A 27,139-nucleotide genomic window follows, 5' to 3' on the forward strand; every position below is an offset into this window, starting at 1 on the left:
TTTATAATTTGCTTTTTTAGAAAAACATTAGTAAAAGCAAAATGAAATATGTCTCTGAACTTTGTTGTACTGAAAATATGGGCACGGCAAGTTGGAAAAAAATTTAAAAGAAATGTGTGTGTCTATCTTTTAATATTATAATTTTTCGCATCTATATTATTTTTATATCATTGTTTTAATACATAAGAATGAACATAACATATTTATTCTACGTTGACTTCCATGGTAATATTAATTTATATACTTTCAATAAAACTGATATTTAAATACTGTTGTTTATATTCAACAAATTTATTCCATAAATTCTCATTCTTCTTACTTCCTTAAAATATCTCCTTCCTTATATTGTTATACTCTTCGTTGAATATATCTACTTCTTTTTTATATACTTGAATATCGTTTATAGCATACCTCAATAGTTTACTGAATGATATAAAGCAGTTTAGCAAATAGATAAGAGAAGAAGAAAATTGAAACTTTTATTCTTTTCTTATTATTTTCATTTCCTTTCCAATCATTCATGCTATTCATTTCATTTTATTCTATATACAGCAAACTAGAACTTTAACGAAAGGCAGTCACAAAAGAAAAGAAAGATAATGATTATCATTGAAACGTTAATTTCTTGCTATTTTCTTGAATAAAAGGCTGTAATTTACAGATTTTTTTTATTCTCTTTCCACTCATTTCTTGTTTCTTTTATATTTTATTTTTTCTTCTTTTTAATCTTTTCTCCCTTATTTTTCTATTTCGAGATCTTCAAAAGAATGTTATTCTAACGAATGTAAAAAAAGAAAATTGAAATATGAAACGGTAAATTTAGTATAATATCCCACGTAACCATATCGTTCATATCTTATCAAAATAAAATGATTGGATTTTAATAATTATAGAAAATTTACAATACGAAAAGTATTGAAATTAATTTCAATATATATTTTAAAAAATCTTGCATATAACGTAGTCAAATTGAGTGGATGTACTTGTTTTTGCCTTTCTTTATCGTTTTATACATTCGTTTAGTATTGAAAATTGATTATGGTGGCTTTAAATTGCTTTAAATGAATTTTCAACCCTCAATGGATTTTTTTCTTCTATATATTTCATAAACATTAAAAAAGTTTGTAAATTTCTTCGACGTCAAATTCTATAAGAATAACTGACACAAAAATTTTGCTAGCTTAAAAAAAATTATTCAAATTTCATTTAATTATTTTTTGCACACCCTCATCAAAATATATTTTCTCTTTCAGAGAGAATTCTTATGACATTTTAAAGACAGAATTAGTTGAATTCCCATTTTGGGAAATGTAGAACTCCACGCAATTTCATTAATTCGCATTTTTTCTTCCTCTGTTGTGCTCCAGTTATGCTTGAAATATTTTTTAGTATCGATAACATTTGTTGGATTTTGCGCATTTTTTATATTTATTAATTTTTTTTTTTTTACAAAAATCCGTGTTTAATTTGTTTTTAATTAGTAAGACATCCCGTAGAAGTAAAAATGCGCTTTATTTTTTTTATTAATTTGTGTAAAAATAAAATATGCAAAATATTTATTTATTTACCTACGCATTATTTCTTCCTACATGTTTATATTTTTTCTCTTTTTTCCATCAAGTTTAATAAATGTTACATAGAGATGATTGATCATTCTATTAATTCATATGTATATATGTTTCGAAATAAATTTATTTCATAATATATCTGCTTCAATGAGTTTTCACTTTTCTTCTCTTCTCTTGTCTTCTTATTTTTCCCTTCTATTTATTCTATTCATTTTCCTATCCTATCTTTTCACCTTTTCAATACCTTATTATTCTTAGTATTTCTTACATTCTTTTTAATATTCTCATTTTTGTCTATTCAATAACAATAATCATAATTATTTTCCTTAAGATTGCTCATATAATTTTTATATTTCAATATTCATTCTTTTATTTGATAAAGGAATACATTCATTGCTATAAAAATATTTCATTTCTTAGAATAATTTTTACCTTATTGAATAAAAATAAGAAAACTTCTAAATCAAGCTTTAATATTTTTGGCAATAACACTAATTGGAATTCAATATACAGAATAAGTAAGTGCTGTCCAAACTGTGTCTCGAAGCACACTAGTAAAACTAGCTCAAGCTTCTTTATTTGTGTCGCTCGAGTGTCAAGTACAGTTCCATACATATAAAATGTATTGACACCAAAATTTAAATAGAGATCTCAATTACAATACTATAAAGTAAAATTCATTTCTTTTATAAAAAAATTGCTAAATATATATTAATCCAGATGAAACTCTAGTAATAAAATTTCTTATCCGTCAATGGCGTTTATCTTCACGCAGATAATAAAAAAGTTTTCTTTATTTTATTATTATTCTTGTATCTTTCAGATTTTTCTACTTTCGAGCAAAACTTTCTTTACTATATTAAAAGAGATGAGGAGAAAATTAAATTTTCAATTCATAATGAGAATAACCATAATTTGATTATTTTCCTTTTGCTCGTCTTTTTTTATTATTTTAATAACTTTCCAATTCCTTTATTCATGAATGTTTAATGATAGATTCTATCTAACATAAAATTTAGCAAGTAAAACGTGAAACATGCAATATAATTAAAATTAAAGTAAAGTTGTTAAAGATTCATTTGACAATTTTAACGATTTTTCAAATACTAAAATATATTTCTTTTTTCTTAAAGTAAAAAACATATTTCTTTATAATCAAAATCTCTTCCATTACAGTGTTTTAACAAAGGAGATAAAGATTTTGTTTGTTGATTTTTCCACTCAATGCACATTATAAAAAATCTATATTGCATCAGGGTTTCTGACAAACCTTGGAAAAATTGTGTTTTTCTTAACACCAGTTGTGCGGTATTTTTTTAAGATGTTAAAACCACTGTTTTGTTATTTTTATTCAAAAGCTTCAAATTTATTATTTAAATTATGAAATTTTAATTAGAAAAATTCAATCAAAATGCATTAAGTTTTTTTAATAATAATCTAATCGTTTTGTATTGTAAAACTGTAAAAGAAGTAAAATAAATTCTTATCCATGTAGTGTATTTGAAGCAATTGGTTTATTTAAAAAAAAAAATAATAAAAAGGCTAAAAGCTGGTCAGAAACCCTATTTTGGACCCATCTTCTTTCATTCTTTATATTTCCTATTCATTCCCTTAATCCACTTTTTTATCTGCTGCTGTTCTTGTGAAAAAAAACTTTTATATTTTTCGTGTGTTGAGAAGGAAAAAGAGGAATAAATTGAAATGCTTTAAGGAAGCGAAGAAAAGCTAATTTGTATGTAAACAACTAACGACGAAGAAAATTTTCCCTGGCGCGTGTAATTATTTATACTCTATTAGATACATTGTAACTTTCTTTTCTTTTACTTTTTCCTTTATATCAATTCTATTCTTTCTTCCAGTTTTATTCTCAAACTTTTTGCTAATGTTAAGTGCCGTTGGCTTTTGCTACGTAAAAATTATGTAAACTTCAGAAAAAGTCATTTTTATTAGGTATAATGAAAATAGAAACTTAGATTCAAATAGTCTGTAAAGCTTTAAAGTTTTGTAATGAACAACAAAATATTATTTTAAAGGATTCTTTTTATAATTTTAAAATTTAAGCTCTCTGATTAAATAAAAATTTGGTTCTTACTCAGCAAGTAATTTGCATAATAACATCGAAACTTGTTTACGCTTTTTATTTGTGACCACAATGATCCTTTAAATTGTTTTTCATGGCTTGACAGAAATGTTCATTGAAAAGTTTTATTATAATTTATTTCAATTTTTTCAATTACCAATTTTATTAATCTTTTCTGAATTTTTTTTTTAAAGTTTGATTCAAGATATATAGATGTGTTCATACACAGTACACTCGACCATACGGAATTTAGTATGAAATGTAAACAATAAAACATGGTAAATATTGTAAAATTGCATTCAAAAAGTTTCATATAAATACATTGATTTTAGGCTTTAGTTAGCTAGATTAGCATATAATAAAAAAGGTCACAAACTTTGAACGTGACAGACAGAAAGAAAGACAGACAGAGCAAGTCCAATAAAAGCGTGTAAAAACATTTACAATGCTTCTGTACGCACAATGATCTAGAATCGAAAAAAATGTTCACAAATTGATTTTTTTCATGCAAAAATAACTTGACCTTCGTTAAGCCTTATTATAGATGCTATTGGTATCTATCTCTTATCTGATTATGGAGCTTCAATTCGCTGTCTAACTTGTGTAAATTAATTTTGAACATCATGAATTTTTTGTTTACAATTTCAGTGAAATTTTTAATAGTAAATATTTCTATTATTAAGACTCATTTTACTTACTTTAAATCGATTTTTATCTTTTAAATCATCAAAAGTTTATAATTAAACGAGAAAATCATAGCATATAATAGTAAAAATGCTAAAAAAATACTTTTGAAAATTCGTAAAATTTTCAGTTTAAAAACTTAAATAACTTATCATGATACAACGGGAGACAAGCGAAACTAGAAAAAAGACATAGTTTGAGCTTTGATGTTGATGTGATCTCAATATTAAGGTGCCAAATTCGCCCATTAAAGAGATATTGAGTCTCAAAGTTTGCATGAAATTTCCTTTTCAAAAAATTTTTAGGTAAATTTTTTTGTGTTAATAAACGTCGTTCACCAATAATTTTTTGATTAAATGTTCACATTTTGCTAAACTGTTAGTAATCTTTAATATAAGTTGAGTTAGAATAGTTAGAACACCATGAAAATCGCAAATTTTCTAAATACAAAAATAACGGTTATTTTGTTTTTAAAAATTTCATGCTTAAAAAAGTAAATACCGCACTTTTAATTTGTGAACATTTTTTTCGATTCTAGATCATTGTATATGTACTAGTAAAATTCGCCTGAAAGTAGAAAATTATGCAAATCAAATTTTTACAAATTTTACCAATTTTCTTCGTGTTTACAAAAAATTCAAATTTTTGACCGTTAAAAACGACCGAATTTTTATATGAACACATCTATATATCTTGGTTTGATTTTAAAAAAAATTACAAAAGTACTCGTTCTTATCGAGTTACTTCAGCGCATTTTTGTCCCAGTGATCAGTAAAAAATTAATAAATCACTTTCAGACCTAAAAAACGCGATCTAGTAGGATCCAGATCACTTCCAAACCCATAAAGCAAGATCCAGTAGGATCCAGGTCTCTTCCTGAAAAAAAAATTTCAAAAATGCTCTAAAAATCAATATAAATATCAAAATAATTCAACTCTTTATCAAGAAGAATTGTTTACTCCAGTTTTCTATATTAAATATGTCATAACATGAAAATATTCAAAAACTTTTTCAAATTTTTTTTTTCTTATTCATGAAATTTGTGGAATTGATCGTCAAATTCTTTCACTTTATCCTGAAAAGACACACTTAACAAAAGAGAAGAAAAGCAATTCATTTATCCCCTGCAGTCCAAGTCATAACTTTTATTTTTTCAAATTATTATTCACGAAAAACTTCCTATGAAAGTTAAATACATTTTTCTTATTCCGCTTTGCCTTGCAGCTATGAAAACTTCTTCACATTTCTCAACTGATGTTGTGTTAAAAAATTTATGTTTTCTTCATGTTTCAACACAAGAAAGAGAGTAAAAAAAGAAGAACGAATAGAAATGATTTGTTTTCATCTTAACGTTTCAGTTGTTTCAGGAAAATAAAATGAAAAAATTAAAGGAAAATTTGTAAATGTAACTCTGTGAGGGTGAATGAATAAGAAGAATGGTTCCTTGTTGTGCCAACAAAAACAGAAAATTTCTTTACAGGTGCTTAAATCGTTCACAAAATTTATTCCTTACGTTGTCGAGACTTTTTAGCGCATTTTTGAAATAAGACACTATGTTCGTTCGTTCGGCTGACGTTAAAAACTTTTTAACTAGACATCGTAGAGAACCTGGAATGGTTTCAAAAAATCAGTTCCATAAAGTTATTGCGGCGCCGGGCATTTAAAACACGTTTTTTTTATTGTGTTACAGAGTTTTTCAATGTTCTTTGAATTTTTAACAGTGTTTACTGAACAAAATTTAAATTTGTCATAACCGTTATGTTTGTAGATCTGGAAGTGACCTGGATCCGACTGGATCTTGTTTTGTAGATCTGGAAGAGACTTGGATCCTACTGGATCTTGTTTCGTGGGTTTGAAAGTGACCTGGATCCTACTGGATCTCGTTTTTTAGGTCTGAAAGTACTTATTGATCAATTACTGATCGCTGGGACAAAAATGCGCTGAAGTAACTCGATAAGATCGAGTACTTTTGTAATTTTTTTCATTTTTTTTTTTTTTTTTGATTCTTAATTTTTTACTTCCATGAATTTATCATCAATCAATAAAAAAAATCTATAAGAGAGATAATGTTGTAGATTAATTCATTTGCATCCCAATGATCTCAAATTTGAATTTTTTTCTTAGTAAAAGTTATATTATAATTTATATAACATTTTCTTAATATAAAATGGTCCTTAAAATTTGATCTATGCTTAAAATACAAAAATATTTTCTGGATACACTGATTTAAAAACTCTTGTTAAAAATTCTTTAGTCGCATTAAAAATAAGTATGCATTAACGAATATGCATTTTTGTACATTTATATTATATAAATTAAATGTTAATATGCAAATCCATTGAAGAGTGGAATTCACGATAAATAGATTTGGTACTAAAATAAGAAGTTTATGCGAGAGGAAAAAGCATTTCCATTCAAAAAAAAAAATCCCACTAAGCCATTTTTTTGATCCATAACTTTGAAACTACAATTGTGATAAGTATAAACGTTTGTATTTAAAATTATTTAATTGCTTTCATAGATATGTTGATATATGTATTTAAAAGAAAATTACTAGATATATCATATTTAGTTCAATCCAATTTACATGTGGACCTGAAGTACTTATTCATGGGCCAAAATATGAGCTTATTTGTAAACTACAATAAAAGCAACCACAATGAACATTTTTGCATGTAAAAAGTTTTCATTGAAGCAATTTTCTCAATAGTTAAAATAATTAGAGGAAGAAAAAGAAATGTAATGATTGCAAATAAGTCAGTCGCTGTATAACACATATTTTTTTCATGCTAGAAACTAAACTTTTAATGCATAGGTAAAAACATCGTAAGCATTCAATTTAATTGATGCAAAATTCAACGGTAATTATGAAACATAAAATGAAATCATACTATTGAAATTTATTGAGTTGTGTATTTTTGTTTGCATAAAATCGTTAACTCCGAATACTTGTGATTCTATTTAAAAGAAATAGTCATTTTGAATTTATCTTATCGCAATTAATCATAACTTTTACTACCATGTTTAGTATGGGACGAACGCAAATAACGATTTCTCTTTATTGCGTCTAATCCCATTACGAATCGAGTGTATCTTAATAATTTATGTGTAGTAATGCATCATGAGAAGCATGTTAATATTTATTAACTGATGTAGAAAAACAAATAGTTACAGCAAATAACTCATTAATTATCTAAATTAATGAACTAATTTTCTCTACATCTTAACTTCATTCTTATATTCTCAATTACATAACAGTTGATGTTATAGTATTATCTCCTTTCCTTCCTCTCTAAATTGCATTTTCATGTTACGTAGTCATATGTACATACATATTACGCAAAATAAAACAAGAAAAAAAGGAAATTTTTTTTTTACTTACAAAAAACATTCATTTTTAGTGTTGTCTCCTTAATTCCATTTCGTACGAGCTCATTTGTAGCACGACATACCAAACTTTTGCCGTTGTCTTGTCTTATTGGCGTAAATAGTAACGTTGATATCGTAACGTTACCATCTGGAGATGTCTATGAATTATAAATTAAGTGAGAAAAAATAATGCAATAGCGAACATTTTTGTCAATGGTTGACAATCGGTTGACTTACTTTTGATGGCTGTGCAACGAGTGCTACACCATTCATCCACCACGTGATAATGGACGGCGGTCGTGATCCAGTCGTTTGACATTGAACCTCATATTGCCTGTCTGCTGATAAAGGCTGATTGTTGAATAGAATATCTACCTCTAATGGTCGTACTGTAACAATAAAATTCATGAGGCATGAGAAACAAAAAAAAATATTTTTATGGGGAAAATAATATCAATCAGAGATATTTATTGAAAGCACACGAGCACACGTGTTGTGATATTCATTCAATACTCTATTGTTCACATGACACAAAATCCCTATTTTTTCTTTTTGATTTTCATGTTTTATCTTCCTTTTGATTGGTTATACTTACAATATAATTCTATTGTAATATTTTTAGATACGAATTTATTGGGAAAATTAGACGCTTGACATGTGTAAATAGCGTGTTGGTTTGTACGTGCTAAATTCTTAACAATTAGTTTATTTGTTGTTCTAGATGGATACGAGAAGTCATTTGCTTCTGTTGGCAATTCCTTTCCATTCTCAAACCATTTCACCTTTGGAGCTGGCGATCCTGATAGAAAAAAAGAATAAATTAATGACAACTTAGAATCTAGTTAGAATTGCGTTACATAATGATAATTTTGCTAACATTTAATCAAACGCTTTTTATTTCAGTTTTTGATTTAAATTCAACTTATTAATAATACATTTCATTCCATTCCAATACTTCAGAAAATTTTATTAACTTACCTCCCATAACCACACAAGTGAGTATCAGCTGGCCGCTTTCTTCATATGGACCAGCACGAACCTCAATTGGTTCATTTTGCTCATTATAAATTACAGGTACAGAAGGTGGAACTGTAATATAAAAAAAAATTAAATAACTTAATTAAGTTACGATTATTAAATTTATTGAATTGTTTATTCTATGAAAAAATTTTGTGATTTAAACTATCACAATATTCGTCTTTTATAATAGTAAAATGATTTTGAAAAAAGTACGAAAAGATTTTCTGATTTATTTCTTCATTTGAAAAAATAGTTTGCCTTCCGACTCTTCATTTTTTTTAAGATAAAAAATCTCATGTTGTACTTCATATACTCTTTCTCTGTTCATCTTTTCATTTCAACATGAAATGTACAGAATGCGAAGTACTTACAACTTATCCTTCTCCATTCAATTGTACAGAGATTAAGTGGAAAAAACCGCAAAGCACTTACCTACAACTTGAAGATTTACGTTACTATTTCTTGTAGGCGAAAGTTTAAAGTCTACACGACATCTAAAGTTTCCAGCATCTTTCTCCTATTATTTCATTATTTCAATTCCAGGTTTGATGATGAAATAAGAAAAGGGATGGAAAAAAAAAGAAATATGAAAATCGATAAAATCTTTTTACCATGACGAGGTTAAAATGGAAAAAGAAAAACTTTTCAATTGTGTTGAGTTTTTAAAGAGAAATAAGATAAAAAGAGTAAAATGAGTTGAGCCTTTCATTTTCTTTTATTCTTTACTTCAAACTCAAATAGGCTCAAATACTCACTCACTTAACAATTTTCAATTTTCTCTTGATAACGATAAAGAAGAAAGGTATGTTACCTTAACGGGTTTTATGACTAACTCCGCTGGGGATCTAATAGTTCTAAATATTGCTCGATTCTCTAATATTTCTTCATCCTTCCAATGTGATGGAGTACCTGCGTGATTTCCTCGAGTATCGTAGCTATAATGGAATTGAAATACAGAATAAGAAGCAAATCAAAATGATGGAAAAGTATTATAATCTAAAAAGTCTTTTACATTTTTCAGCATTCCCTTCTTTAAAAATCTGTATAAAAGCTGCCACCATTTATCACATTCATGCCTTACACTTAAATACAAATTCCTTTATTTCACTCGTATTGTACTCACATACAGTAGATATCGTTCAATTGCTTCGCATAAAATATTTATATATTATTTTATATTAAAATACATGCATACACATGTACAGATTTTTCACATTATTTAGTACTCTTACTTTTAAGATTTAATGCTCTTCTTACTTTTTTTTTGTTTTGTGAACACTAACAAGAAATACGATGAAGAATTTAAATCTCATGTCATATACCAGAGATTATTTTTTAAAATTTCAAATTTTTAATGAACCTTTTTCCATTTAAATAGACAGCCAACTTAAACTTAATCTATATAAACATATTTTTATCTTATGACTTGTTTTTTAAAAAAAAAATTAAATTATTTTCAATATCCTCAAAAATTTAAAGATTGATGAAAAACATTTATTGAAAACTTTGGTAATTTTAAATTTATAATGTTTTAAATTTTACTTCTAATTGAAAAAAATGCGTGCTTATTTTGAGCTAAAAACCGTTTAAATTCCCACAAATATATTCTTGCTTTAAAGCAATAAACCAGAAAAAACATCCTTGAAAAACCAATTTCTTATAAGAGACACAACGAATCACTATGAAGATTTTCTATACATCATATTGTGATAAATACATTGTGATAAAACTTGTCCTTCCTTTAATTTCGCAATAAAATATTTAAGCATCAATTCATACAATTCTCTCCAACAATGTTGCATGTTTCTGTCTCATTTAGAATTTAGTTTTTAGCATGGATATGGTTTTTTTCTGATTCCTATATGATTCAGGACTAAAGTTCACACTTTTTCTAGATAACATAATTATTTTTATAGACTCTGAAAAAATTGATTTTTAAAGCTTTTTTAAAAGCTTATAAAATAAATTTTAATTTGTTCTTAAAATAATCTTATTCTCAAAAAATTTTCAACAATATTGAGGGTGGTATCTCTTTATAGAGATAAACATTTATATTAAGATAAACTTTTAATATGAATAAGAAATGAGAAAAGTATAATGGAGCGTGTACAGAGTGATAGAAGACTCATATACATATCACGTAGTTATATTAGCATGTTGCCTGAATTTATATACATGAATCTTAAAGTCATAATAATCATCATCATGGAAATCATATTTTAATCAAAAGCATTCGTAACAACCAGCCTGAAACAGACATACGGTATTCATTTCATACATTTATAAGATTCATTCATGAATTTCAATTTCATTATTTTCCTCATTGACTGTATGTTTTACTGTACTGTAAATCATACGCAAATATACTCACCTATAAATAGGAAGATTATTTTTGTACCATACAACTAATAATACTTGATCATTATCAATGTTTGATGAAACATCACATTTTATCTCAGCTACACCATTAACTAAAACTTTCTCAACATTTTCTTCTGTGGCTGTGTTGATATAATTATTTTTTAGTCAGTCAGGCATTTTAATGATCCATTTGTCATATATTAATACATTGTGTAGGGAGTCAAGGTAATGAAACATAGTTAAAAAAGAAAAAGGTAGATATTGTATAAATTGTATTTATAAATTGTAGAAAAAATTAAAGATTTTCCAAGAATCAAATGTACTAATACTATTATTATTCATTGTGAGTAGTTTAATTTTTATATTTGATAAAAAGAAAAGATGTAATATTTATTCAAATTAGAAAAATTAATAAGATATTTTAAATAACAAGTAAAAGCTTATAATATTTTAGTTTAATACAACAATAGAGCTAAAAAAATTTCAAAATTTTCATCGTGATTGACAAAAAACTTTTGAGAAAAGTTCTAAACCATGTGTTTTTGCCCTGCGTGATTAAATTTTACGTAGTGATGAAGCTTACTTGATTAAATTTACGTAGTGATGAACGTATGATGAAAAATATCACGATTATTTTTATCATCGAAAAAAATGATTTTTTTATCAAAGATTATTTTTTTTCTTCATATATTTAAGTCTCTGCTTATAGGCAGTGACTTCGTTAAAGACAAATCCATATCAACACTGGTTGGTATTTTATTTCAAAAGATTCATTGCTGAACAATAACTTGTCAGTACTAAAACATTTTTGACTATTTGAAATGCTTTCTCGAAATTCCTGTCCCGATAAATTTTCGGAATCGGGATTCGGATTGAAATTTACGTGAAATACGGGATGCCAAAAATAATTTTTTAAAACAACTATAATTGTTTTACCTCTGTAGGTAAGTTTTTCGAACAATTTATCAGCGAAAAATCGATAAACAAACAAAAATAATCTGTAAAATTGCGGAAAAGCTAGAAGATGTAATGAAATTTTTTAAAAAAGTATTAGGATTTTCCAATACAATTTTAAAAATTGTCATTTAAAATGCAAAAAATATCTAAAAATTGTAATTTTCAATCCCGATCCCGACTTTTGAAATTTTTGGGATCCAGGGATTTTTAGGATCATGATAGTGATTTCAATCACAAAATGTTTCTTCATGATCACAACTTGTGATTGCAATCATTATCGTATCTGATGGTCACCATGGTGATCACTCTTAAAAAATTTTATCATCACCGCATCATAATCACTGAGCGTAATCAGAAGTCATCTGAGTATGATCACTCTAAAAATATTTGAGCATGCTCACTGATTGTGGTCACTGAGCGTAGCTTGAGTGTGATCATTAACAATTATCAAAAAAAAAAAATGTTGAAAAAATAACTTGAGAAAATGTGATTTTTTGCAAAGATTTTCGCTATATTTTCATTAGAATGAAAAACGATTGAAAATGCATTTTTAATATTGGTTTTTATTATGCTTGGAGGAAAACCCTTCAAAAATTGATTTTCTGAAGTTAAAATGAAAACCTTATAAAATGTAAGGTTTTGTACCATTTTTCTCAAATTAGAATGAAAAACTCGGGAAAATTTAATTTTCATCTCCAATTTTTGTTTATCAGGTTGAATAATGATTTATAACGTATAACCAATTCTAATTTGTAAGCATATTTATGCACATGCATATGCGCATATTGGTCAAACACTATTTTTTTTCATAATCGCATGATTATGTTCACTGATCATGATCAGTGAGTACGAAAAGAAAAATAGTTAATTAAGTTAACTAATAAAACCCGAATGTAAAAAAGAATCATTACTTCCTGAAATTTGCATCATTAAAAAATACAATAATTTAAATTTGTCTTTTGCCATAATTTCATTATTATATATTTACAGATGGCGGCTTGAAGGAAAAACGCGAGATCTCGAAATTAAGCAATGCAGGACAAAGATGAGTGACCGAAAAAAATTTCAATTTAAAATTATCAGTTACAAAAATATTAATTTCTACTCACACACATACAAAAAAAAATACTTAAAAAAAAATTCATGTAACACCAAAAAAAAATTGGTTAACTTAAATTAATTTTTTTGCTTTTTCATGATCACTAACTCGAAGTGAACATGATCATGATTGAGTCTGATCACGCAATCAGTGACTATGAAAGCGAAAAAATTGCATGCAAGTTTGCACTTGTATACAAGTTATGATCGTAATCAGACGCAATCATGATCATGATCAGTGATCATAATAACAAAAGCGCGATAGCGTTGGTACCATACCGTCATCAAATAATGTATGGAGTGATCATGAAAATTTATCATGATCACAAAACTCTATTTCATCATCACAAAAATCGCATCTTATCATGATCATTGCCTGTTAGAGCTTTTTGATACATTCTTTAAGTATAACTTGATTTGGCATAGTAGATGTATATTTTTGGATCATTTAATCGAAAGATCTCGGAATCAGTTTTTTCGATCCCGGGATTGAAATCCCTAATCTGGCCAAAGGACAAACAAAAGAATATTCAATACACTTTCACGAATTTTCATTCATTTCAAAGTACCATATAAAAAGTAGATTATGCCTTTTTCATTTTGTGGTCAAATATTGTAGCAGCATTGAATGTAATATATGATATACTCAAGACATTTGATCGTATGTGAGCATCATCAGCAGAAATGAGAAAAGTTGTGAAAATACATAAGGACATAAACTTGTGCTGTTACTGTTGCCTTTTTCTCGTGCCTCATTTTTTCCTCTTTGTATGCCTTTAATCATAAATCATTCAGGAAAGTTCAAGGTTTAAGGTATGTTATGTGTTACAATTGTTAAAAAAACATAAATATATAAAATTTGAAGAAGCAGCAACAATATAAAAGGAACGGAAAATGAATGAGTTTCAAATTTGTGTTACTCCTCTATCGTTCCCTTTTCATTTACTATATGTACATAAAATTTAAGCAAAATGAATGCCAAATACATAATTTTTCTATTTTATCTTCTTCCTCAATGGGGATTAACATTCATATACCATTTTATTCTCTCATCTACCTCAGTATCTACTACCCAAATTTTTTTCATTCCACTTTTTCATAACACCAAAAGTATATTTTTCACTTCCTATATTGAGGTAAATTTATATTTATTTAATTTAAAAGTACATGAGAAAGTTGTTGAAGTATACTTTTTAGATTTTACTGCCTCAACTCACTCTACGATATTTTTCTATGCTTCCACTGCTGTTGCTTTGTAGATTTTATTTTATAGATCTGCTTTTGTCATTAAATGTCATAGGTTTTTACTTCTCTTTTTTTAAGAAAAGAGGAAGTCAATTAGACTGCTTGCTCCGTCGATTTTCTTCAGGTTTACTTGAAAATTTTTCAAGGTACAATCTTATCTTATTTCTTCTTTACCCAATTTCAAATATGCCACGTTTCAATACCATTTATGCTGAAATGTTTATCTTGTATCGCTCTTTTATACCGTCTACTTTAAATAAAATATATAAATATCTTCTAAGCGAGAAGGAAAAAATATATTCTATCAACATCTTTTCATGTCTATATCATTCAACAGCTTTATTCTTTTATACTGTTTGCAGATATGAAAAATTTCTATATTTTTGTTTTATAAATATAAACGATATTCTCAGAAGGATAAAAGTTTGTTTTTCTCCATTAATATATTATATATATTCTCTGTCATTTGAAACTTTGTTGGTTTGTGTGTCCACTTACATTTTATATTTTTAAGAAAATTTTTTCAAGCTATATTTTGGTAATAATCTATAAAAATATAACTTAAAATTCAATTATTAATCATCATGTATTTTTTTCACTCAGGAAATATAATAATTTACTCCTTATGCATGACGAAACACATATTTTATTCTGTATAATTGTTGGAATAATTTTCAGTTTATTTTAAGGCAATCACACAATTGATAGTGAATCTTTAAATTTATTTATCTAATTAAAAAAATTACATTTTGATGAACAAAAAAAAATATGTAAAAAAAAAAGTTTTTTAAAGATACGCTTTTATTTCTTTATTTTAATTTATTTTCTTTGTCGAATTTTAAAAATTTGTCTCTTTTAAATTTGAGACTGGAATCTAAATATTATTTTCTCCTTTTCATTGCACCTAAATAAAAGCGTATATTTAAAAAACTTTTTTTTACATATTTTTATTTTTTACTTTTTAGTTTTCATTATCAAAATTTGTTAGTATCCGAATTATCAATACTGAAGACTATAAATTGCTTTTAAATGTCAATTTAAATGTCAATTCGAAATGAATTTGGTCCTAAATAGAACATTTTAAAAAAATTCGATTTTGTGTTCCATGAAGATAAATTTATAATTTAAAACAGGCCAAAAACTAGGGTTTGTTATTATACACTCTCATTTTTTCCCAAATTTCTTTTTAATTTTTATAAAGAATGGTTAATGAAAGATTTTGTTGAAATTTCAGATGAATAGGATAATAAATGTGGTCATATGTCGAAAATTCCTTTAATTTTGAGTAAAAATACTAGTTTTTTGGCCCTAACTACTGGGCCGGATGAAAGCGGATGAAAGATTTGTATGAGCCGGATGAAAGCGGATGAATGATTTGTATGAGCCGGATGAAAGAAGATGAATGATTTTGAACAAATTTTTACTTGAAAATTTTTAATACAAAATTCACATTTTAAGTAGTTTTAACTCATTGATATGAGAAAATTAGTTTATATAATTGCATTTTCCAAAGTTTTCATTTAAGTATAAGATAATTAAGATAAGAAATAACAATTTCCATTATTTTTCATCATTTTTTGGCCAAAAATTCGGCTTTTCTCAAACTTTTTCAACCTAATATATGAGAATTAATGTTAAATTGATAAGTTTTTCAAACTAATACAGAAAAGTGGAGTCGAAATTGGCTTTTCCAACGATTTTTCACAATAATATATGAAAATCGAGTACAAATATGGGTTTTTCACCGTAATATAGGAAAATCAAAGCTAATTATGGCTTCTTTAAGAATTTTTCACTCTAATAATTTAAAATCGAAGCTAATTATGGCTTATATGAAAAGTTTTCATCCTAATTTAGGAAAATCCAGTCGAAATTTGGGTTTTTCATAGATTTCCCATCATAATTTAAGAAAATTGAGAATTTTTCACTCTAACAAAGGAAAATTGAGACAAAATTTGGGTTTTTCTGGACTTTGCACTTTAATATAGGAAAATCGAAGCCAATTATGGCTTATATGAGGATTTTTCATCTTTATATAGGAAAATTAAAGCAAAATTGAAATTTTCGAGGGATTTTAACCCTAATAGAGGATAATTTAGAAAAAATATAATTTTTCCGAAGGAACTTTAATCTAATATAGCAAAACTGAGGTGAATATTTTTCTTTTTCGAGGGTTTTTCACTCTAATATAGAAAATTTTAGTTAAAATTTAACTTGTTTGACTTGTTTTCATTCTAATATACAAAAACCGAGTCAATGCAGGGCTTTTCTGAGGAATTTTCATCTTAATACAGGATAATCTAAGCAAAATTAGGCTTTTCGAGGATTTTTAACCTTGTATAAGAAACACGAGAGCTATTTTCAACATTTTTGCAATGATTATTGCATCATAAAATCCATATAAGTTATTAAAAAACTATTAATATACGTGAAAAAATAGAAAAATGTGTTGAAATCAGGGTTGAAATGTAATAAAATATTACTAAATTTTAATCAATCTCAATTTTAAACTCGGCCAATTCTTTCCTACACTTTACAAAATGTGTAGAAATTGCAAAAACTGTTTTCTAAATAATCATCATTCTAAATAAACTAAAATAATAATTTATTTTTAATCCAAGAATTAATTCATCCGGATGAAGTGTTTTTTTTCTTTTTCCATACAAAAATTTCATCCGGATGAAAGATTTGTATGAGTCGGATGAAAGCGGATGAAAGAATTATATGGGCCGGATGAAAGCGGATGAAAGAGGATGAAAGATTTATATGGGCCGGATGAAAGCGGATGAAAGGCTTATATGGGCCGGATGAAAGCGGATGAAAAGTTTATATGGGCCGGATGAAAGAAGATGAAAGCGGATGAATGATTTGTATGGACCGGATGAAAGCGGATGAAGAGTGTCAATGCCTTGAAGTTAAGAAGTGGTCATCTTAGAAGTGGTCGAAATAGATACTTAAAAATTTGAAAGTTTTAAACAGAGCAACCTTTACAGTTTTAAAATAAAAGCATATAATAATAAATAAATAAAAGCATATAAAAATTACAAAAGTCCTCGTGTTATTGATTGAGGGACTTTTTGACCCAGCGATCAGTATTTGATCACTTCCAGACCTAAAAAACGAGATCCAGTTGAATCCAGGTCACCTCCAGACCCAAAAAACACGATCACTTAACGATCCACTTAAGATCCAGTAGGATCCAGGTCACTTCCAGATCCACAAAACAAGATCCAGTAAATTCCAAGTCATTATACTAGATTTTTAGGAATTTCGTCATTTAACGGTTTCTCATAATTTATGATAAATTCAAACTTTGTTCGGTAAACACTGTAAAAACATCGAAGAACATTGAAAAACACTGTAAAACAATGAAAAAACTTGTTATTGTTCTTGTTGTTGTTGTTTATCGAAATGAAAAATTGTTAATTATAGTATTTATGCATTGATTTGAAACTTCTAAATGACCGATAACCCAATAACTGGATATAACTTAGCTATTAAAACAAACTAGAGCTCTCTATGATGTTCCAGCCGAACGACCGAACGAACAAAGTGCATTATTAAGCTCCCTTTTGTAAACAAGTTTACAAAAATGCGCTAAAAATAGATATAAATCCTTTTCACTTAAAAAAATCACTTGATTTTGAACTTTTCTGCTTCTTGTACAAAAATCTTTCCTTTTTGGCAATATGGAAAATTAAACTTCAAGTCTTCTTAATATTCTTCAACAGGCATTTCAAGTGTTTACAACAAATTAAATTTAGATGTTGCCATATGCCAATGAATAAAACAGCTTTATATTTAAAAAAGAGATCTTGACTTTCAAGGCTGCCGGTTGTGCTTGAAAATAAATTAAGAGGCTCGAAAAATATCCGTTGTTAAATGTTAAATAATTAGTAAGGAATATAAGTTAGCTAAGTTTCGGAATTGAGACCCAAGAGTTCTCGGTGAATACCAAAATCTAAAAAAAATTAAATGAATTTAAAATTTAAACTTGTTTTAAACACTTTTTTATTTAAGTTAATAAAGAAATACATGAATAAAATTTTTTAATTGATGTATATGATCCATATCAATAAGGTTTGATTTTGAAGACAATTATTTTTTGACACCAAATAATTAAACAATCAAAGTGGCATGAATATTAAATAAAATTTGCTTTAAGTAACACCCTGAAAAGAACTTTTTGACATTTATAGAACCGTTTTCGGTTGAAATGTACACGCAATAAAATAACTAAAGTTTTCTTTCATGCAATTAATTATTTACTTGACAAAATCTGAAGAAACAAGAAGATAAAAACAGGTAAAACTTTTCTAACCAAAAAAGAAACTTTGTTTGTAATTAGTCAAATGAAAAATGATTTTCAAGCATAGGTAGATTTAAAGGACTGTTTTGATTTTTCCACATTTTGAACACTATAATCTTATGATTTTTCAAACGAGGTTATTGATGATTAAGAGCATTTATCTGTATCTGATCTAGAAACAAACGAAATCGTTATCAAAGATATTGTTATCATAAGAAAATAAATAAATTTGGTTTTTATTCTGAATTTTTTTCTTTAAAAGTAAGCGCAATGTTTTTATAATATACAGAATAATTCGAATTTGGTTTTACACTATGTAGCAGGAATTTTGCACTAGCAACAGAAATCATTTATGAACATGCTATATTGACATTGAAATTCAATCTTAAATTCAGCATGCAAATAAATAAAGTAAGGTACAACAATGCATTGGGACAAAATAACAAGAATAACATGTTGATATAGATTAAAATACATGACTTAATTGAAGTATGAATTTAAATACTTTTTTTCTTTATTCTTTACAATTTCATCATTCATTTGCAGCAATTACGGCCCTTACACATCAAAAGGAGAACTTTTATGATTAAATGAACGAAAGAATGAATGAATATTGAAATATTAGAACGAAATGAATACAAATATATACACTTCTAACTGCATAAAAGGTTAGCATAATTTTTTCTTTCCCTATTCGCAGCTATAACTATTGTACGTGATGTGAAGCATTTAAAGCTAATACTCAAATTACTATTTATTAGCACGAAACTTGAAGCTTACAAGTGGTATGAAGTAAACCCTCTATTTTCTAGCGTTTTTGTATTACCTTTTATATCGATGTCCTCTTTAATATCAAAGCTTTTAAAACAAATTTTTTAAAAAAATTCTGGTGACCAAATCTTAATTAATACGAAAGTTTTCATTAATAATTTTAGTTCGGATTCCGTTATAAGCTGTTGCTTGTGAAGTATAAATCAAATCCAAGCCTGCGATAAATGACATTATATCGTAGCAATTTGAATTCCAACACATCTTAGAATAATCAAGCGATAAATTTATATATTTTTTTAAAATAAATAATCTTTTGTGTCTGAATAATAACCTTCTATAGTTTTTTTAAAAATTGGCAAAAATGAAAATGGCTCTGTCATGAACCCGTCTGATATTATTAATACTAAATGGAGCATTTTTGAGATGCTTAGCTCGAGATATTGGCATGTCTTGATGTTAAGTAAAAAAGAAGGAAAAGTCAATCTAACGGTTATCTTGATAGAGATTTATGATTTGGATATAAAATAGTACCAAAATTCTTAAAGTAAACGAAAAAGGAAACTAAATATGTTGAATATTTAATGTAATTTCATAAATATTTACATGATGGTGATATTCAAATGCCAAAAATGTTGGTAAAGAACAAAGAAAAAAAAAACACAGAAAAACACGACTGAACAGAGTAAAATAAAAAATATTCAAATATTATTATTTATTTAAGAATTTGATTTTTTTTACGAAAAATTTTCAATGTTGAATTGTTTGTATATAGTGTTGCTTGTATAGAAAGAAACAAATGGGGAACGAATATCGATTATTTACCACATGCCGCCCTTTCATTTTCTCTCGTTTTTATTCTTGAGAAGTGTACATAATCCAAATATATACCTTTTGTGTACACTTTCATGCACACTTAATAATCACAACGACTAAGCTATCCTTAAAGAAGGCAAAATATACGTAACCATATCGTTATGCCAAAGTCATACAATTGTGATTGCGTTAAGTTTTCATATTCTTTTTTTCATTCAACTTTTCTGTTGATTCATGAGAAATAAATGTTTGCCTACCATTGAATTATACTCACTTACGTTTTGCATTTAAGTTAAGTAAAGGCCTAAAAGGAAAAGTAATGTTTCAATATAATATTGTGTAAATGCTCATGATATGTCATAAAGTTTTATAGGGTGTTATTAACATTACTATAACGCACCTAGGTAGTGACTATGGATATGACTTGTGGTTCTTTGAAAAAAAAATCTTTTTTTAGCCATCATCATTAAGTATAAGCCGCCTCAATATCCTTATGAGAAAAAAAATTATGTATGTTCAAGAAAAATATATGTGTGGTGAATATTTTTATTCCATAGAGTGTCAATTGAAATGAAAAAAATAAATAAACATTAGATGTTCAGACCTTAAGGGTTCATAGCTGCGGGTTTATATGCGTTTCATAGATATTGATAGTTTAACGAGTGAGGATTCGCCAGATCTCTCGCTCAATCCTAGAGGTACAGTTTATAGTGGAATTCGAAACACTTCTTTGATGACATTACTGCCTAAAAGCCTTCAAATGGAGACTGACATAATTGAAATTCAATATGAATATTAATGCCATCATGGCTTTTATGGGATTTATTTATCAAAAAAAATAACCTACATATTTTTTCAGTCTTATGTTTTCTTTTTTTTTTAAAAAAAAAATATTTAATTTTATAATATTAAAATAATTATTAATTTGAATTATTAAGTATATTTTTTGAATTAATTCTTAATAATTAAATTAAAACATTTAAAAAAAGAAGAACATTTTATTAATCAGAAAAAATTTCGCTTTTTCTATCCATTAAATATATTCCTTTAAATTAAGTATTATTTATCCTTGTAAGCATTGTATGCTACAATATAAATATATACAGTATATTAAGTATTGTTTGCGTGATTTGGATTGTAAGTTGCTTATACTCACTTTCATTCGATAAAATGATTGTGATTTTTGAAGTGAACAGAACATATTGACTATTATCGTCTCAATATTATATTTACACATTATATTAAATTTTATTTTAAACGAAAAGAGCATTCATATAGTGCAAAATTATTTGACTTATAAATAGCATGCTCTCTTGACTAAACTTCTTAAGGGTAAATTAAATTTATTTAGGAAATAAAATGCGGAAAGGACTGTGAGTAAAGGAAAGGCTTTCAATTTTCTATTTAGAAATGCAAATAAAACTAGATTCTCATTTTTCTCTGCATTTCTTTCCTGATTAAAACCACTGATGTTCATTTCAGAAGCATTTTACAGCAAATAAAAATAGAAAAATAAAGTTTTTACTTCTTATTTGCTCTTTTTAGGTTATGTAGAATTTTTGCATATTTTAATTCAGCACACTGGCATGAGAAATGGAATTTCTCGAAATCTGAAATCTCTCTATCTTCCTTAGTGCTTTTCTGTATAGTGAAGAATGCAAATTAAGTGGAATAAATTCCTAATCAACCATCATCCTCTATGCATACATGTTTAATATATGCAATGAGAATATGCACACTTTTATTTTGTGTAAAGATATATTCAATGAAATTTCTCTCTTTTCCACTCGATAATAAGCACAAGGAGCAAGTTATTTAAATTGAATAGACTGACCACAAGTCAGAGATTTTAAAATACTGTGGATAGATAAATTAAAAAAAAAACTTTATCATTTAGAAATTCTGCAATCTTTTGATTGTATGTGAACGTGATTTTATTTAAACGCTGACTTATAGAAAGCATGAGTAAATTTTTATTTAAAAGTTTTTCTAACCAAATATTGTATTGATAATAAAATGAAACAATTTTCAAATTATATGAGGAAATGATTTTTATAACTGCATACATTTTTAATTAGTACTCGAGGACAACTAGAACTCTTACATCGCTTTCCGTCTACTATATTTTTGTTGTTTCAGTAAATGTACATTCATCAGGAAAGTAAACAAAAAAGTCAACTGTCATGTCACGTAAATTTTTAATTATACTCCAAGAAGAGGTAGTTCAAGGTTGGGAAATTCGCTTAAAGAAATGTAATAAGGAAGTAAATAAATCTGAATAATTTATTTGTTTAACAAATTCTAGGGTACTTTGAACAGTTAATACTATTGATCATTTGAAATTTATAGTAATGTTAATTAACAAAAAAATCAATATTAAATATCCCCAACATATAGTCATTGAAAAATGTTGGACAAAATTATGCAAATGGCTATCTTATCATCGTTTTTTTTTTTTTTTATTTGAATGAATACATACAATACATAAATAATTTAAAATTTACTGTTTACAAAGTTTTCATATTAAATTTAGATTTGATTCTTGGAAACTCATAAAAGTCAGTAAAAGTTTTAATATGAAAAATTAAATAACACATAAAAAATACTAACCTGGCTTATAACCTTCTGTACATTTATATGTTTGAATATTCCATAATAGAATAATTGCAGTTGTTAAGATTCTCAGGGACATTTCCATCCTTAATTTTGTGTTACGATATTTGACATAAATTACACAAAATTTATTTAATTTGTTCACTTTTTTTTAATTAGCCTAAATTTTGTTTAATGTAAACTTTCATGATTTCAATTTTTTTTTTTAAACGCCATCAGTTTCCAATTGATTTTATTAATGTCATTCATTCAAACAATTAGGCAAGTAAAATTTTCAATCGTTATTCAATTTTGTTGAATGTGAAATTTCCTGTCCAATGCTTACTTTTTCATTAGATTCACTTAAAATTTCAATTCGCTACTTTTATTTTACGCGTTTCTAAAAATTTTTATCCTCTACACTATGAACTATTTCACTTTTGTCTAGCTTTGTCATTTTTGGCAAAATGAGAGTATTATAAAAATTATTTAAGTATTTTAAACTATTTATTAATTTTGTTTGATTGAAGTCGAATAGTTATAATTACACTAACTATTTATTTAATTAAAATCCACAAACATTCATTTATGATGTACGTCCTAATTTTTCTTCTTTCATAGATAAGTGAGCACAAATGAGCTTATGCTGCTGGCATAAAAAGTATAATGATGGCGATGATGATAATTTTTTTTACTATCATAACACTTCATTACGTTATATTATGAGTACGATGAATGAAGGAGTGCAAATAAAAAGAATAAAAGAAAAATAATAATACAACCGAACGAGCGAAGTTAAGTGAAAGGATATTTTATTATGGTACTTATATCATCATTATTATTGCCACTATAAAGTATTTATTAACGCTTCATTTTCCTTTTTTATTCGCTATTGATATGCAATACAATAATATGTGATGGTTCTGATGTATTATAACACTTTTTAAAAATAATTTTTCCTGGGTGTATGAAAAATATTGTTAAAAAATATAAAAATGAATACGTGAAGAGAAACTTGCGATTTTTATCCTTCAGTTATCTCCTCTGTTTCTGTAATGCTTTGTTTAGTATTCACGGCTTCGTTTCTCTGTCACTTACATTAGATGTTCATATTTCATAACACATTCCATACACATACACTAATAAATATGTACCGTTCTTGTCACAACTCATAAAATAATCGAATGAATTTTTTTCCGTTTCGCGCTCGCGACAGGAGGCAAAATTCTTTTACAGCTCTGTTGATGGCAATGATGATGGTATTACCATTGTTCATGTTGAAAAACAATTATTTGCACACTCTTAACACATTTCCTTCCATATTATCAAAATAATGTTCATATCAGTCTTTCTGTTCCGTTTTCAACTATCTTCCTCATTTTTTATTTGAACGGTTTTGTGATATAAATTTCACAGTATGTTTCTCTTCATCAATTTATCACCAAACACAGGTATACATTTTAATCTGCGCATAATATTTGTATATTACGTTTTTTCACAAAATACACAATTTGAAATACTTAAATTAACTTTTATTTTCACATAACTTAATTTCCAAAATTTTTTATCAACCAAAATCCTGTTCACAGCATCAATGTTTTTGACTTTTAATATTTCAAATTAGCTTTATATAAATAAATTTTCACATTTGGTATTTCATTTTTTCATTTTGATCCAAAAATTATGATTGAAAGACGTAAATTTACTTAAATAGGAAATGTTCATTGTTATTAAAACATCTGTCAAAAAAATAAAGAATGAGAAAATATTTTAAGCAAAATTTAGCTATTTGTTTCTTTAAATTACTGATAAAATGTGGGAAAGAAGCAAAATACTGCTAAATTTTGGTTAAAAGCTTAAACGAGATTCATTATTCGTTTAGACATACGATGCAATACTAGGGTTTATTTAAAAAAAAAAAATTTAAGTCAATAAATAAAAGGAGCAAAAATAAAATTAAGACATGAAAACAAGCCCCGTACTTTTGAAAGAATTTCTTATTTTCTTACAGGAAAAATTATGTTGCCACATAAAACGAATGCTTAAGTTAAGTTTTTAGGGTAAACACTTTTTTACAAAACTGCTCATTTTACCATCATCGTAATAATAATCGTAAATAACTGACCTCCATTTACACAGCAACACCAGAAGAGTATGGAAAATAAAATTAAGAGAAAAGGGATAAAAAATGTGGAATGCCCTAAAGGTGTCTTACATTTTCATAAAATGTACACACTCATACACCATGGCAGATAAATGAAATAAAAAGCACGAGTAGAGGTGAAAAGTAGAAGTCAGCACGGCACAGTCGACGTACAATCAAAATACCTTTTCACAGTTCCAGTAAATTACGAAAAATAAGCCTACATCCGGCTGATGAAGCCAAACATGGCAAGCAATAATAATAATAAGAATTAAATGGAAAATATATGGAGAATAAAAAAACTTTAACATCCTCAATAATGATTAACGAGCATTTTATTAAAATTTCTTTCTCTGCCGCGTGTAAGTGAAATATAAAAATATACTGTATATGAAAAAACTACGAAAAACTGCTCGTCTTATAAATCGATAAAACTTTTTGCTTTCTTAAGTCTGGTGCTTTTATTATCAAGAAGAAAAAAGTTGTTAATTTTTTTAAAAAATAAACTTTTTTGTCTTCATCACAAATATTCTTTCTATTTTTAGTTATTTCTTTGCTTGAATACCCTTAAAATTATTGTTTTATATTTAAAAAACTTTAAAAAAAAATTTCTTCACACATTTAATATAAGAAAAAAAATGAATTATTATTATTCTCCTTACAACACGAATTATTTTTTAATACACACCTTTTTACCTCGTTTTTCTTATTTATAATATTAGGTGAAAATAATTTATCATAAATTTTTGGAGGCTTCGGTTTAAAGCAAAAAATCTAAAGCTTACATTTTGTTTTTAAACTAAGATAAAAAATAATTCTACGCATCTTCAATTTAATCTAAATTTACGCATTTTGTAAGCATGTATTTTGAACTGCGGTTTGTTTAAATCGAAGATTCCCAGTACTTACTTAAATTAAAGAAAAAGTTATTATGATGATTATATTCACTAGAAACACGGCTTTATCTTTATTGGTCAGCAGTAATCAGACAATGCATTAATGCCGACATTTGTAATATAACACGATAATTTTGTTGATATATGATTGTAGCATGTACTGAAAGTATACAATTTGTAATTTACAACAAGATAATTCAATTTCTTTCATTGCTTGTTTTTATAGAACTCAAAATAATAATAATTTGATTGACATTCATGACAATATAACAATCATTTGTGTACATCATCTTGCTTATGATCATGATAATATATATATTTTTTAGAATTGTTTATAGATACATATAAAACAATGTATATCTAAATAAATATTTTTTAACAATATAAATTGTAGCATTGGGTAAAATTTTTAAAATATTCGAAATTAGATTCAAATTTCTATTTTAACTTATGTAAAGAAGTTTTGAAGTTCAAAAAGTTTCAGAAAAATATTCAAATGAAAACAAATTTGTCTGATTGCTATTTCGAGTAAAATGTTGTTGCTTTAAAGAATCAAACGATACCGTTTAAGCATGAAATTCTTTCTACTTTTTACTTCTCACATTCAATTTTATTCCTCTAAAAAGCACACTCACATAAATTCACAGAGTTGTGAATGTCTATTCATTTATCTAAATATCTATCTATCATCCCCTAAAACATTCACTTTATGCACAGAACGATAAATATTTTTTTTTTCTTTTCTCTCCTCTGTGCGAAATTCCACATTTTGTACATATCTATCGTCTATTTTCTGATCATCTCATGAGTTCTTCTTATTTTTTTCATTTTATTTATTTCTCACCACACACAATATTTCTTTCACGGTTTTCATTCACCAGAATTTATTTTCGCACTAAAGCGAACATTTTTATATGCATATGTTCTTTTGGGAAATAAGTACGGAAGAAATAAAGAAAAGAGCTAGAATAAAAATTCAAAAAGCACTTTTATTACAGTTTCATCGCAAAAATTCCACATACTGAGAATTTGTGTTTTGGAAAACCTTTGATAATTTTTTTTTTTTTTTTTTTTTGGAAAAACAGAAGAGACTTGAAACCATTTTAAAAATCCAAATTTTTTTTTTTGCTTTCTGCTTTGTAATAAAAATTGGTGAAAGTAATAAATTAGATAGACATACAATACGATTTATTGTCTCCTCAACCACCCTACGAATTTCAAGCCAGTCAGTAA

At 26.6% G+C, this 27,139-nt stretch overlaps 1 protein-coding gene across 1 annotated transcript in view; it reads right to left on the bottom strand.

Annotated features, from left to right (window-relative positions):
- side-VI (sidestep VI) overlaps window positions 1-24,435 on the bottom strand; it is a 44,345-nt gene extending 19,910 nt beyond the window's left edge. Inside the window, exons 1-8 of the mRNA XM_070644661.1 lie at window positions 22,886-24,435; window positions 11,093-11,222; window positions 9,533-9,656; window positions 9,154-9,238; window positions 8,680-8,790; window positions 8,297-8,500; window positions 7,939-8,090; window positions 7,715-7,859 (exon numbers count right to left, since the gene is read on the bottom strand). Coding sequence (XP_070500762.1) covers window positions 7,715-7,859; window positions 7,939-8,090; window positions 8,297-8,500; window positions 8,680-8,790; window positions 9,154-9,238; window positions 9,533-9,656; window positions 11,093-11,222; window positions 22,886-22,973 — 1,039 coding nt within the window. The 5' untranslated portion in view covers window positions 22,974-24,435. The remainder of the gene's footprint in view (window positions 1-7,714; window positions 7,860-7,938; window positions 8,091-8,296; window positions 8,501-8,679; window positions 8,791-9,153; window positions 9,239-9,532; window positions 9,657-11,092; window positions 11,223-22,885) is intronic.
- Between the last annotated feature and the right edge of the window lie 2,704 nt (window positions 24,436-27,139).

The sequence above is a fragment of the Chironomus tepperi genome, unplaced genomic scaffold (assembly GCF_022539635.2).
Source record: "Chironomus tepperi strain 1889 unplaced genomic scaffold, CSIRO-AGI_Ctep_v1 contig_338, whole genome shotgun sequence".
NCBI classification, from domain to species: domain Eukaryota; kingdom Metazoa; phylum Arthropoda; class Insecta; order Diptera; family Chironomidae; genus Chironomus; species Chironomus tepperi.